Source organism: Varanus komodoensis, unplaced genomic scaffold (assembly GCF_004798865.1).
Source record: "Varanus komodoensis strain SLA01 unplaced genomic scaffold, ASM479886v1 scaffold1, whole genome shotgun sequence".
Classification (NCBI taxonomy): Eukaryota; Metazoa; Chordata; class Lepidosauria; order Squamata; family Varanidae; genus Varanus; species Varanus komodoensis.
In genome coordinates, this window is record NW_025335268.1 from 127,852,035 (window position 1) to 127,867,281 (window position 15,247).

General features: G+C 43.4%; 1 protein-coding gene across 5 annotated transcripts in view; it reads left to right on the forward strand.

Annotated features, from left to right (window-relative positions):
- ATP2B4 (ATPase plasma membrane Ca2+ transporting 4) overlaps positions 1–15,247 on the forward strand; it is a 167,728-nt gene that overhangs the window by 118,459 nt on the left and 34,022 nt on the right. For all 5 annotated transcript variants that reach the window (XM_044445354.1, XM_044445335.1, XM_044445319.1 and 2 more), the window contains 8 exons: positions 1,955–2,196; positions 3,286–3,520; positions 6,506–6,685; positions 7,226–7,313; positions 8,047–8,153; positions 8,940–9,131; positions 10,252–10,465; positions 11,857–12,068. In XM_044445354.1, the coding sequence (XP_044301289.1) occupies positions 1,955–2,196; positions 3,286–3,520; positions 6,506–6,685; positions 7,226–7,313; positions 8,047–8,153; positions 8,940–9,131; positions 10,252–10,465; positions 11,857–12,068 (1,470 nt within the window). The remainder of the gene's footprint in view (positions 1–1,954; positions 2,197–3,285; positions 3,521–6,505; positions 6,686–7,225; positions 7,314–8,046; positions 8,154–8,939; positions 9,132–10,251; positions 10,466–11,856; positions 12,069–15,247) is intronic.

Here is a 15,247-nt window from a genome sequence, read left to right on the forward strand (position 1 = left end):
GTAGGAAGTACAATCTGGATCTCAGTGCTACACTCTAGCCAATTCAGTGCTCATGTTCTAGTCCCCTTTCAGTCCTTAAGGATGACTTTGGGCCAGCCACTCACTATCAGACTAACTCACCTCACAGGGTTGTTCAGAGGATGTGACGAGGAGGACTGAATAAGCCCTGTGTGCAAGCCAGACGTGCATAGGACTTTGTGTGGCTTTTCCCCCCCGCTGGACCTGCCTGTGTGCAGAGTGCCTGGTTCATACAATGCCCTGTGCATGCCCAGGGGAGGATACAAGCTTTTAGGTCCAGATCAGGGTATCAAGAATTTCTTCTTGCTGCCCTGAGTCATGAGAAGTGGACATGCTGGGAGCAAAGTGAATACTGCCTCTGTGCTGTCAACACCTTCACTTCTCAAGCAGCCAGAGGAAGGGACTGGCACAACTCTGCCATCACTCATGGACTCCTTCATCATCTACCACCCTGCCAGTCATGCTCCCTAAGGTAGCTTCTATGCTCTTTGGAGGCAAACAAGGTTCCAAAGATCGGGGGTCAAGTAAGTAAAGCTGACCTTGGAGTCTGCTCATATTGGCCTGTACCTGCCTCAGTCCTTCAAACGTTTGCAGTTTGGGAAGGGATGCTTCATTTTCAGAGCCTCTGCTGCAAATAGCTCACCCTGTTCCTACACAGTGCGCTGTTTTTAAGAGGGCTGATCATGTGAACTGATCAGCACTATGTACCTGATCTATGGTATATTAAGAGAAGAACAGAATAGCTGCAACATATTTTAGCGGAGGCGAGCAGGGCATTTCTTACGAGCTTATTTTGTGTCTCTGATAAATATTTCAAACAAATTTCATCTCTCTGTTGGGAACAGTAACAGATGCTGAACGGCATGGATGTGTTTCCCTGCTGCATGTTCTGGCTGCCCTATTTGTATATTCTCAGCAGAATGCACGCAATTCCCATCATGTGATAATAAAGTGCTCCTTATTTTTTTCAAATGCCAAAGTAATTTCTGTTTTTTTAAAAAAAGTATGAAGTTCTTTCCAAAATGTCAAATATATAAATCTTCCAAACTCCCCTGTGAGGTAGGGAAGTGCTGAACTGGTGGATTCTCTAATCTGGGACTGGCAAAGAGGAATTTAAATACTCACTAGTCAGTCTGAGATCAGAAGAGCCCTCTGCTTGACAAATCTGACAGGTAAGAAAATTCTGCTAATATCCCCTTTTCACATAGGAACTGAAGTCTAAAGAGATTAAGGCTTTGACTTCTAAAAGATAAAAATAACCCCCATCTAGCTAACTGGCTTTGGATTTATTTTTACTTACTGTCATTTTTTACCTTTGAAATTCCACTCATTAGTGCCACGCACCCACCACTGACAAACCCAGATGCTTTCCATTGCGTTGTTGTTGTTGTTGTTTTATCATGCCTTTCCTCCAAGGAGTTTGGAGTTGTGGCTAAACTAGAGAACATTTATGCATATCTTTCTTTAACATTTGCTAGGTATTTGCTTGCTTGTTTGGACTAATGCATCAGCACTTGGAGGCACTAATAATTACCAGAATTACAGCAGATATCAGGGGACATTTTATACTTTTTTTGAAAACTCTGGGGCGGAGAAAATCCCCTCCTCTGAAACTGGTTTTTGCATTGGGAAGAATTCCTCACTGACATCAAAGAATGTGATGTCTAGGTTGAATGTGATGTCTAGGTTGACCGATGGAATTTTGGGATTCGCTACCTCAAGATGCTGTGGTGGCCACCAACTTAAATGGCTTTAGAGGGGATTCGACAAATTCATGAAGAATAAGGTTAGGTATAAACTCGCAGTAGTAATGGCTATATGCTGGCGCCTGGATCAGAGGGTTTACCTTCTTGTACTAATAGCATGTAGTGGTCATGGCTGATACCAAGTAATTTACCCCTAATTTCTCCTTTTACACTTGTTTGGGGAAATTTAGCCACCAGAGAAAGAAGGCGGTCTCCCACGTCAAGTTGGAAACAAGACAGAGTGCGCTCTTCTGGGCTTTGTGTTGGACTTGAAACAGGATTATCAAGCAGTCCGCAATGAAGTTCCAGAGGAGAAGCTGTACAAGGTCTACACCTTCAATTCAGTCCGCAAGTCCATGAGCACAGTGCTGAAGAACGCAGATGGAAGCTTCCGTATGTACAGCAAAGGAGCCTCTGAGATCATCCTGCGCAAGTAAATTCTCTGCAATGGCTCTTTTGGGGCCTCTAGTGCTTATTTGTAGCATATGCCTTACTTTTGTAGGAGCCTGGGAAGCCCTTCCAGGAGATCAATAAGACAGACCTCCTAGTGATGCACTCCCATGTAAATAAGGAAAATCTCTATAAAAATTCTCAGTCTATGCTATTAAGAATGTGCAGGATGGGGAATAAGAAAGAAGTTCTGGTAGCAACCATAGGTGTGGAAAGGATACCGTCTGTTTTTATTTGATGTCCTGCTGTGCTGATCCTCTGTGAACATTTCCTTCAAATCCCTGCCTGAATTTTCTTCCAGTTCTGCAGAAAAACAAAACTATATTAACAAGGGAAAGGTTCATCCTTTAGGTTAAACTAAGAAACGATTTAAAAAAAAAACAAGGAAGAAAGGCATCTCTTATTTGTTTTACTGCTGTGTTTACCTTTCATCTCTGCACTAGAAATGGAAAAGGTTTCTGCTACTCCATTTTCTGCAGTTAACACCCCCCATTCAAAAACCCCTTGAGTCATCAGGCTGGTTTGCACATCACAAAAAGCCACACTAATAAAAGCCAGCGTAGGTTGATTGTTCACTCACTAATCCATGCTACTCCTGACAGACAGTGGGTGAGTTCACAGTTGATGATAACCTACCCTGTGAATAAGCTACACAGGATGAAACAACCCACTGCTCACCCTGCAGAAGATCTGACTTACGCGGTTCTCCTGCTTTGTTGGATCTTCCACAAGTTTCTCAAGGGACCCCCACCAGAACATATCATGTCTGCCCTCCCCACTGGGGTGACTGCAGCTTCCCCCCCTTCAGCTTTTTTTCCTTTTCACTGTTCATGATCTCCAATGTGGCACTGAGTGACAGTTCTCTCAAAGTGTACAAGTGGCACATTGGAAGAGCTGTCTTTCCTTTTGGGAGGAAAAGTACCTGACGGGACTTTTATGCTATTACATCTAGAGGGCCACAGGGTGTTCACCTCATGCTATGCAAGATCTAAAGCTGTTTGCCTTTACTGGTGTGAACATAGCCTTTGAAACACATGCCTATTCTCTTGATAAATGTTTTCCTTTGATGCAGATGCACAAAGATCTTGGACAAGAATGGGGAACCCCGGATATTTAAAGTGAAAGATCGAGATGAGATGGTGAAAAAAGTGATTGAGCCAATGGCTTGTCAAGGGCTGCGTACCATTTGTCTTGCCTTCCGGGATTTCCCTGCCGGTGTTGAGCCTGACTGGGATGCTGAAAACGAGATCTTGTCTGACCTCACCTGCATCACTGTGGTTGGCATTGAAGACCCTGTTCGGCCAGAGGTATCCGAATGGCTCTCTTCTCTTCTGTGCCTGTGCTTAGCATGAGGGGCATTTAGATAACCTTTTTATTTTCTTTCCCTCTTCGTGTGGACTGTACCTGTGTTCCTGCTGTGTCTAGATTCCTTTCTCTTGCCACCTCCTTCATCCCCAACTTCGGTCCCTTGCATCACATTCTGATGAATCGTCTTGTGATCCAATAATTTCCAAACACATTCCTTTTGTCATGTCCACTGAGATTCTTACCCTCTTTCATCATCAACTTACCACTTCTCATCTTTCATTCTTTTCATTATTCCATTCTTTATCTTCTTTGTTTGGCTTTCCCAAGTAGATAATCAATTATCTACTTGATAAGGAAAGCTTCCTTTGCCTTTCCTTTGAGTCCATTGCTCTCAATTTCTTCTTTTGGCTTGACCTCCCTTTGTCTTGCACTTTTGACTCCCTCATCTTTCTCAGAGCTTCATCTGACCTACTGATCTTATTCCCTGCTTCTGCCCTTGTGCCAGTGACTCAGTTTTGAGGAAGTCCTGTAAATCTTTGGAGCACCTCCATTTCTGGGCTGCCTCATTCTTTGAGATAGCTGTACTGACAGGTGACAGTGAGTCAGGGTTCATAGTGGGGCTAGCTTACCAATAAGCTTGCTAGCCTGGGAAAGGGTGCCTGTCAGATCAGTAGTAGGTTAGCATCTCCATTTCAAATGGATCCCCTTGTGTCTTTTGGTGGCTACATAGGGAGAAAATCGAGAGGTAACTTTTTTTTCTTTGTGGATTTTTAGCAATGGGGAAAGCGGTGGCTACTGAATTTCCCCCTTGTTTGTGCCTGTTCAGGATGGTTTCTGCTTCTAGGAAAGGGGCTGAAAGCCACACTTCAGGATTGCCTAGAAAAGAGAATTCTGGCAGATGCAGCTTCTCCTGCCATGATGCTGCAGGTTGAGAAAGCATGGCAAGTGTTGCACTCATTTCTCTGTGCACCTCCTAAATGAGCAGGAACCTTGCCTGACACTGAATGCAGCCAATTTTATTCACAAATTCCACTCAGTAGGAAGCAGATATTCCGATACATCATGAAAGTTATGGAGAGGAGAAGGAACAGACTTATTTTCGTCCAGCAACTGCCCCTTCGGTCTGCTCCTCCCTGCCTCCCACACTCTGTTTTCTCTCACAGCTCACTAAAGGGGTGACAAGCAGGCAACTAAACTAACACAATTAAACTGTCCCTTGCCTGCCTCTTGATTACATTTCAGAGCTGGCCCCCAGCATCCTTAATTAGATGTTGAAGTATCTGGGCTTGGAATGGCTTCACAGATGCCCTGCATCCACGGGCTCAGAAAGCTGTGATTCAATTTGCTGATTTCTTAGTAATCTCTCCCCCTCCCTCTGCTCAGCCTTCTTCTGTACAGAGTAAACCTATTAGAGCAGTGATGCTCCACTGCAGTCGGTGATGCAGGGTGAGGTGGGAGGCTGACCTCCTGCTACTTTGCCACCCCGTAGCAGGAGAGTAGTAAACATCTCCATCACCCATCCACATCTTGGTGCCAGAAGATCCCAGCAATTCTGCATTGTTTAGGGAGGCAGCAAGCTTAAATCTTGCTAGAGTCGAGAGTGCTGCGTATTCCAGAAACTGCTCAATACAAACTTGTTGCCTGGCTACAAGGGTACTTACTACATGTGCTGAGAAGCCACAGTTGGCACCGGCTTCCAACATGTTTATTGAATTGTGGTTATCTGTAGTGAAGTGTGTGTGTGTGTTTACTGAGCATGGGTGGCTATATGTGGGTTTCCTGAAACCTGCAGCTGATGGTGATCTCTTAAAGCCTTCCGGTTTTATTCCGTGGAAGAACCCTTTTCATTTTCAGTCAGAACTCTGTAGTGCAGCCTTTCTGAACAGAGTGCCCTCCCGTTTTGTTGGATGACAATGTCCGTAATTTCCAGGCAGCAATGGCTATGCCGGTTGGCAGTTATAGGCATTGTAGCCCAACATGTTTTAGTGGTGCCCTGTATAGAACGAACTGTGCCAGCACAAGTGAACAGCTGCAAGGTCCACATTAGCTTCTTGGCAATGCAGAATGCTCTCCGTTTAGGGAGAAGCAAGATCTCTTTTGAAGCTGTTGTGTTTCAGTGTTTGTTTATTGATGTATTGCATCGACAGTCCCCTCTTCCTCCGTGAAGTGCAAGGTAGCATATGTGGTCTAGCCTAGCCCAGCCTTATCTTAACCTCACAGCAACCTCATAAGGCGAGTTAGGCTAGTTCAGGATCCCCTAGTAAATTTTATGGCTGAGTGGTGATTTGAATCTTGATCTTCCAGGTCTCATTCCTGCAGTCGTAACTGAGATGTAGACAGCCAGGTGCCCTCCAGATGCTTTGGAATACAGCATTCGTCAGCCTCAGACAACATGCCTGTTGGCAAGGGAGTGTAGAAGTTATAGTCCAAAATATCTTGGTGCCAGGTTGTCTACCCTGCTCTAACCACTGTACCACACTGGTTGTCAGTGCTATGTCTTATTCCTCATGAGGACTTGCGACAAAATATTGCAGGCTGGAGTGCTGTTGTGCAGTGTGCCAGTGTCTTCCAGGACTCTCTATTCTGTTCCCTCTTCCTGTTCACCATCTACACCACATTCCCTCCAGAACACACGATGGGCATTTCGTGGACTCTGATTGTGTTTTGGGATTATTGTATTGGGGGGGGGGGGGGCGGGGGGAATGCCCTTCATTAGGGTTTTTCCCCTTCAAAGTGTTTCTGCTTGAAATCTTGAAATGTCCCTAAGGCTGCTGATAGCTCTCTCTTGTGCATGCACAGGATCAATTTGTCTATATAAAGATCCAACCGTCAGAGAATCAGTGTGCTTATTAGTATAGAATGACTGTCCTATCAGTATATAAGAGAATAGGGTCTTCCCCCCCTTGCCTTTTCTTTAGCCATCACCTTCTGACTCTCACTTGCGTTTCCCAGCTGTATTGACCATATCACATTTTTACAATTAGGTGCCTGAAGCCATCCAGAAGTGCCAACGTGCTGGTATCACTGTGCGAATGGTTACAGGGGACAACATTAACACAGCACGTGCCATTGCGACCAAGTGTGGGATCTTGATACCCGGAGAAGACTTCCTGTGCTTGGAAGGAAAAGAATTTAATAGGCTCATCCGCAATGAAAAAGGAGAGGTGAGATGGCCAATTTATCTAGAGGGATACTTTCTACTTGGTTCCTTCTGAAGCGTTCCTCCTTCTGTGAAGGGTATTCTTCTTGTTCTCTCTGGGGAATATGAACTTGTTCAGAGCAGTTTAGTTACCTGAGAAACTAATTCGCCATTCTGAATTGCAGCCTTGTCAAAACTAGAATGCGGGACTTTTCTCTTCCCTTGCCAGGCTTTATTATTACAATTATTTGCAATGGCTTTCTAATTTGGAGCCACGCTGGCCCCAGCCATCTGCTGCTAATTTAAAAGTGTATTAACCACAGAAAACAGGTTGGTTTTGCCTAGTGGTTGTCTGATGCTAAGTGAGATCCATATTTCTTTTTATGTAAAATTTTGAGACCATCCTTTACAGGTCAGCAAATGAAATTAGTCTGTCCTTAGATAAACAGATGACACCTGTGATTTGTTAGATCCTTCTGCCAAATGTGTCTGGTAAAGGGAAAAGAGTATTGAAGTTCTGGTTTGGGACTAACCTGACTTGTATTCCCATGATTTTAACCTACAGGTGGAGCAAGAGCAACTGGATAAAATCTGGCCCAAACTACGAGTCTTGGCACGTTCATCACCTACTGATAAGCACACACTTGTGAAAGGTACAGTCAACTGGGAGGGTGAGGTTGTTGCCCATGCAAATGTCCTCAGGGAAGTGGTAGGGGGGAGATTGGAGGAAGCAGAAGCTCCTCGTGCATCTGGGCATGTCTCCTTCATGAGAAACCAGAAGGGGGAAGACATGGAACTTGCACAGCTAACATTACTGAGTTCATGTACTTCTTTTGGAAAGTAAGATTCCAGCTGCTCAATTCCAGAAGAAAATGATCAAGGCTGCTTGCACAACTAAAACCAATTTTAAATAGTAAACTGTTGCAGTAAACAAGCCATTTGGCTAATGTAGAGAGTATACACAAGTTTTGATTGATAAATAAATCAGTAACAAAGGAATTAACAAGAAATTTTATAATAAAGAACCATTGAACAAGCAAAAAACAAACTAGCTAGCTAGCTAAAGAGAGGCTAACCAAAAGCTTGCCAAGAGAGTAAAACTTGCAGGCAGTGACATGGTCAAGAGAAGAACCATATGAATATTCTTAGAGTAGGGAAATTTAGTACAACAGACAAATGCATGCATTTTATCAGATGTTCAAGTAGATGAACTGCTTCATTTAGGTAGGGAATGGTGGAAGTCCTTCAAGTGGTGCTATGTCATTCGGGTTTTTAAAGGTGGTAACTGTCACTTGAGTTGCTTCTGGAAACAGAGCAGTTGCTTGCATTACTGTTCAGTAGCCCTCCTTGTGCGTCTTCTCTGCCAACATTTAACCCATCTTTCAGGAATTATTGACAGTACCGTTGGAGAACAGAGGCAGGTAGTAGCTGTGACTGGGGATGGAACCAATGATGGCCCTGCCTTGAAGAAAGCAGATGTTGGATTTGCTATGGTAAGGACTAATATTTAGTAGAGCTTTCTTGCAAACAAAAAGTGACACCATGTGGAGTTAGTGATTTGCCTAGATAGCAATTTGGCATAATGGAGCTGATAAGCATTGTCTTAAGAAGCTAGCAAATTGTGTGTATATGTCTGAAAGCTCTATTTTTATTCTGGGTTTTCTGCTAACTGTTTTGCACTTTCTAGAAATCAGGAATGTTACAGCTCAGGACAGAATCTCACAGTCCCAGGGCTCAATAGGACACAGCAGGCAAGCATTAGGGGAAATTGGTCACCACGGGGTACCTGCTTAATGCTTCTGAAGCTCGCTGGGACTGTTCTGGCAGAGGTATATCCTGCAGTAGCTGACTGCCACCATGTGTCTGTAACTGAGTGTTACAATAAGCCCAATTGCCTCCTCGATCTGCTGCCGGTTCTTCACAGAGGAGAAATCTGAGCAGAGAATTACAGGCTAGCTTTTCATCATGGCTTTGGATTTGCAAAGGGGTGGGTGGAATCGAAATAATAGAATTATTTGCAGAGGCTGGGAGCTTTGCTCTTAAGTAGCCATTGTGTTTATTACATGCAAATTGGTTGGCACGTCCAGTCTTTGAAACAATTAATGGGATTATTCATTTAATTCCTACTTCATTGTTGAGTTCTTTTTCTAAAACTGAGTTGTGGCTGCCATTTTGGGTGCAGGCCTGTTTCTATGGCGAACCAATGAAAGCAGCGATAAAGTTGATTTGATTGCAACTTAGCCAATAACTCTTCCTCATGGTCATCTTGTCTTCCTCAGGGCATTGCTGGTACAGATGTGGCTAAAGAGGCCTCAGACATTATCCTGACAGATGACAACTTTACAAGCATTGTCAAGGCAGTGATGTGGGGCCGCAATGTGTATGACAGCATCTCAAAATTCCTGCAGTTCCAGCTAACGGTCAATGTGGTGGCTGTGATTGTGGCTTTCACGGGTGCTTGTATTACGCAGGTACCTGCAGCTAAATGGGAGAGATTTTCTTTTAATTAATATTGGGGTGGGCTGTCTTCAAACTAATCTCTCTAGATACTGTTCCTGAGTCCACTACAAAGATGTTGCATAGCTATGACAGCTAATAAAAGTTAGCTGACTTTTATTTGGGACCTTATTTATTTTAGGACATTTATATACCACTTGTCAGTTTTCAAAAATAAATCCCAAAGCAGTTCACAAAATTAAATTATAACAAAAACAGTAAAGCTGATCAGGAAAATGCTTGGGCAAATAAATATTGGTTGAGTTGAAAGCAGAAAATTTCACACAAGAAACCTACCTGGTCCCAGTGGGCAGCTCATTCCAAATAGTGGACTCTCTCTTTTGTACCATGACTTCAATAGACCATGAAAGCTAATGGTTCAATGAGAATTTCTGATCTTGATTCAAAGTTTCAACTGATGGAAAGTATTGGATTAGGTTAAAAGAGAAATGCCTTGATGGATCAGAACCAAAGCTCCATCTCATCTAGTATTTTCAGCAGCGGTCAGCTGAATGCCCCAGGCAAGGTACAAATAGAACTGATGGAAATAGCTCTCCTTTGTTCCTCTTGCTCAGCATCTGGTCATCAGAAGTAACCCGTCTCTTAAAATGGACGTGCTATTTGCTTTTTGTGGTTAATAGCCTGCTGTCGTGTCAATAGCTAGCTATCCTCTCTATTTCAACCAGAGAATTGCAATGCTGATGATTACAGATAAAGTTTCCTGTTCAGGTTATCTGTTCAACATTTCTGCACCAATGAATGCTATAAAATATTATTTTTATTAATCAAATTGAAGTTGGGATCTGAAAATTAAGAACAGGAGCCTTCTGAGCATGCAAAAGATCTCTGAGAGATGAATATGGACTCTGGCTTAGTACCCCACCGGCCATTAATAATGAGTAGTTAGCAGTATATTTACTAATATTTACCAGGCTACAAAGTGAACCTCTTTGTATTATTAGTGGAATAACTCCTTTGGTCTTTGAATTTATCGCATATCATTTCCAGGCAAAAATGGCTGGGGAAATGAGAAGGAATGGTCGTGGAGTAAATGTAAGATGTACTTCTTTCTAAGAAATTGTGCTTTTTTTCCAGGACTCTCCCCTGAAGGCTGTTCAGATGTTGTGGGTCAATTTGATCATGGATACCTTTGCCTCATTAGCGCTTGCCACAGAACCTCCGTCTGAATCCTTGCTCATGCGCAAGCCATATGGCCGCAACAAGCCACTGATTTCCCGCACCATGATGAAGAACATCCTGGGGCATGCTGTATACCAGCTCACCATTATCTTCACACTGCTCTTTGCAGGTGAGAGATACAGGGGTTTTCATATTCCCTGTAAGGATAGACCTAGGAGGCAGGCTCTTGGAAGTCTGTGTTCTCCTTTCTGTTTTACCCTTGCCTTTAGTTGAGTTTGTATGCGTTAAAACATTTAGAATCAGCTGTTCTGCTTCCCCCAAAATGAGGCTTCCAAAATGATAAACAATAATAACAATAGCATTTTCGTGGCAGCTATTCATTGAGTGTTTTGACATACAGAAACGTTTTCAACTGAATGTAAGCTGATCCCATGCATTTGATAAAATGAAATGGCTTCTTATGACTGGTTAATCCCCTTTATGGTATGAAAATAATCCAGGAACTAGTGGGAACTTCTGACCCTTTTTGAACAGTCTCTTGTATGCAGAAATGTATGGACGTTATAAAATCTGTGGATTGTCAGGTGTTTTGTGGATTGTCAGGTGTATCTTGTTCCATCATCTACTTCATGATCAAATCAGGTTTTGTGCAAATGTGCATATTTACTTTCCTGAATATATGAAAATGCACCAAAATTTATATTTTGATCTTTAGTCTGTGGGGAAATACACATTTATGGTTGCTGTTTTTGTTTCCCTGCATTTTTTTCCTGCAAATAAATTTCCATCAGCTATGGAAAGTAAAAAAAGTGTGCAAGTCCATGGAACCTGCATAACTCTGGAAATTGATTTTTATACATTGGCATTCACTTGAGTCTGCATGGATTTCTTCAACATTCCTGTGTGTATCCTCAGTTCCTTTGTACTGCAGTGTCCTCATCTGCAAATGAGGAGGACTGATTGCTTACTCTTGAAAGATAATTTGGACACATGTAAAAGAACAATGAATGGTGCAGAACATAGAAACCATATTTATATGTCTTATTAGCAGTTGATTAGGATATTGCCTTTTTTAATGTTAATTGTCACATTTTCATTTCTTCTGGTTTATAATTGATCGTTATGTACCAGCTGGTTGGTGTATAATAGAAAGTTGGAGATCATCCCCAGAACATACAGCAAATGAGCTGCTTCTCCCAAGTATAACCAGCAGCTTTCTCCAAGGCATTCACGCAACTGAAGCAGCTGTCCCACGAATATAGTTACCCATGTGGGCACCTAGTTTGCTTTTACAGTGGGACTCCTATTTTCTGTAGGTAGTAATATCATATAACTTCGACTTTTCGAGAACCACAATAAGTAGAAAATTAGCCCTTGTTTGCTTCCTTTAATGAAAGCCGATTGCTCAGGAAACCAAACTGAATGCTAGAGTAAATGGAAAACCTTGTAGTCAGCTCCAGGTTGGAGTGTGTGTTCTATATGTGTGCTGTGATTGCCTCATAAATTTGGTATTTATAAGGGAAGGGATATTTTTCTTCTCTTTGCATTATTTCCCAATAGGAGAGAAATTTTTTGATATCGACAGTGGCCGGAATACTCCCCTCCACTCACCACCCACTGAGCACTACACAATTGTCTTCAACACTTTTGTCATGATGCAACTTTTCAATGAGATCAATGCTCGCAAAATCCATGGTGAGAGAAACGTCTTTGATGCCATTTTCCGGAACCCTATTTTCTGCACAGTGGTGTTAGGAACCTTTGTCGCCCAGGTAAATAGATTGGGCTAAGGGGGAGTGGGGGACATAAAATTAATCAAGGGATAAAACAAACTGAAGAAGGGTAGAGACCATGTTCTTGCCCACCATGCATGCCTTATTGTGATTTGGATAAGGATTTGGATTCCTTAACGAGCTTGATTGTACGGCTCGCCTCACAGAAGTCTGCAACAATGGGGATGAGATAATTGTATGCTAATCAGTGGAGGAGGCCATGGCAGAAGTGAGGGAATAGTGGCTGGCAAGGCAGCCTCCGGTCATTTCCAGGAGAGGAGTCCCACCCTCTCTGCCCTGGGTAATTTCCTTTCTTCATGTAGCCAGGCAGTCTCAGACTTGTAAGTGCCCAGACAATAGGGAGGCAGCATCAGCAGGAAGAGCAGAGAGGGAACCCCATTTTGTTTGTGCCACTCTTGTGGACTGGGAGGAAAGGGATTGTGGAGCAGGAACCAAGAGGATTTTAGTGCATTCAGAGGCACCCCTGCAGAGAAGGCACCCAGTGAATATGCCAGCCAGCAACTGCACCGCTTTGTCTTGGGGGGCCCCTGGATGTGGATTCATGATTGTCCCAGCAGCACAGAGATGCAAGTCCTCAATCTTACTACTTCCCATGAGGGGAGGGGAGGGGAGGGGTGGGGTGGGAGGGCACTCACACTTCCTGCTTCATTCTCTTTAGCATCTTCTAGAGTGTATGAAGAGGGTAAGTGCTCCCCAGCTTTTGATAGGGGAGAGTGCATATTCTCATCCAGACTTCAGTAGGTATTTGAGAAGCAGGAATGATCACTGCCTAACTCAAGCACACTCTCAGTCATGGATGTGAAAGTAGAGTCCCCAAAAGATCTTGTACAGCTAGAGATAGGTCATCACATGACTGTTTTAAGTCACTGCCAAAAGAGTGATGGTGAAACCCCATTCCTTTTATCGTTATCCAAAGAGATATTGACGATCCAAGAGCAGCCAATATCCTTTCTTCCATTCTAAGCCCTGCTTGGGAAGCCATGCCCATATTTCTCCTGGTCTCCTGGAGAGCTCTGCATAGGAGGCAGGGAGAGAAACATCCCCTCTCATCTAGCAAGCTCACTTCCCTCAAGGTCCATACGTTACCACTAAGTATTGGAAGGGTTTATTTATTCTCTTTCCCCTTTCTTCTAAAGCCACTCAAAGTAGAAAGAAACCCAGAAACAGGGGTAGGATGTCCAGTTATGTTTTCAGCATTTCAGCGGCCTGGGCCTCCTCTTGGAGGCTTGAGACACTTCTGACATGAAGGGTGGGGTACTTTCTCAGTGTCAAGGAAAAACCGTCCCAACAGAATCTTCCCACATGACACTTTTATTAGGCTACTAGGAAATTCTATGGGGGACTCTCCATCTATACTTTCCAGATGACCAGCTCTCTACAGTAGCTATACAAGCTAAACCATCTGTTACTGCCTCACATTTTCCTGCAGCTCCACCCTCCTGTTTCCAGTGAGCTTCAATTATGGGCCAACCTTCTAAGCCAAAATCTCACCATTGCTTCCATGGCATGTTCCATCACCGACCAGATGATGTAGTGCAAGAACTGGCTACACCCAAAGTATATGAAAGTTACAGCTTTCACATCTAAGACAATCTTCCCTTCGGTCCCAGACAAGCTTCTACTAGATCAGTATGACTGAAGAACAGAATCCATCCTGGGTAGAGGCATGTTTTGTAGCTGTCAGGCCCTTAATTTTAGCCTCCACGATAGCCTAATCAGCATTCACCTGGCTGAAAAAGAAAATTGCTAGACATTTCCTGAGGGGAAGAATTATGTATTTCTCGCCAAAACAAGTTGGTCATAAGTTCCTAACTGTTTCTTGGGTCAGTTCAGCTTTTCACGTGGTGTAAGAATCACGTGTTGCAATGGGATGCATCGCTTTTTGACACCCCCTTGCTAGCTATCCTTTTCTACTGAATGACAGAAATGGAAATCCTGTACTCATCAGTAGATGGTATTTTCAAGGGAAGGAGAGCAACTATCCAGCTGGCTGATTCTCAGTAAGGGTGTTCTTTTCCTTTCTATGGGGGTGGTTCAGCTTTAGTTTTTGAAGAGGTCAGCTTCTCTTTCCACTCTTGTCTGAGACATTTTATCCCCTTTGGTAATGAGACTCCCAATTTCCTTTCCTGTTTTCAAGGGATTAGTTCCTATAGAAGGCTTTAGTTCTGGGGTTGTGGGGGGTTTTTTCACTCTGTGGGTTCAATTTTGCCCCCTCAGTTATTTTTGTCTTCCTTTTTGGATGTGGAAGGAGTTGATTCCCTCCCTTTCAAAAAAAAAAAAAAACACACACACACATTTCATTGACCACTGTGTCTTCAGGTTTGGGGGGCGATTTATTTCTCCAGAAATAACCTAGTGACTGCCTTCCCAGCCTGTGAAAGAAAGACATTTTCCCATGTTAGCTGCCCCACTTCCCTCTTGAACAGATTGGTCATATTTCATGCATATCTGTAATGAAAATAAAGAGAATAATATGTTACTATAATCTTGCACAAGGTTTTGGGAATGGGCTACATGCAATTTTCTGAAAGAAGCTTTTCTCTCTTCCAGTTGCTTAGGGAGTTAGCAATCACTGGCATTTACCATTGGTTCAGAGGTAGGGCAGTTTCTAGGAAGTACATTGTCTTCATTGACAGGCAGAGTCTTCCAGCAGAACGGAACTAAGGGAAAAGGCTTCCCCTCAGATCCTGGACTAGTTCTGCCTGCTTAGCTGGCAGCAAGTTTCTGGCATTGGTCCTATCTGAGCCTTTGTTGATGCCATTTGGTACTATTTTAGTCAAGAACTCAGGCAATAGATTTGTTGCACTTTGCTACAAAGCCTGAAGAATGCAGCTGAAGGGCTGGCCTTTCCTCCCCAGGCTTGGTTTCCTTTGTTCAATTCAGGAATGCAACTAGCACTGAACCAAAGGAAGCTGGTGAGCCATTACTGTTTTCCTCCATATCTTCCTTTTTCTCTCAACCTTTGGGCTGGGAAAGAGGCAAAGCAACTGCTTGGTCACAGCTACTCATCCTTCGTAGCCCTCAGCCAGGCCTCAGTCCCTTACAGCAGTTGGCCACTCTTTTGACTGAGGTTCACTGAGGTCTGCCTCTGTAGCGACCACAGAGTGTCCTCCATTTTGCATCAGTGCAGATGCCAAGCATGTAATGAAGTAATAGTC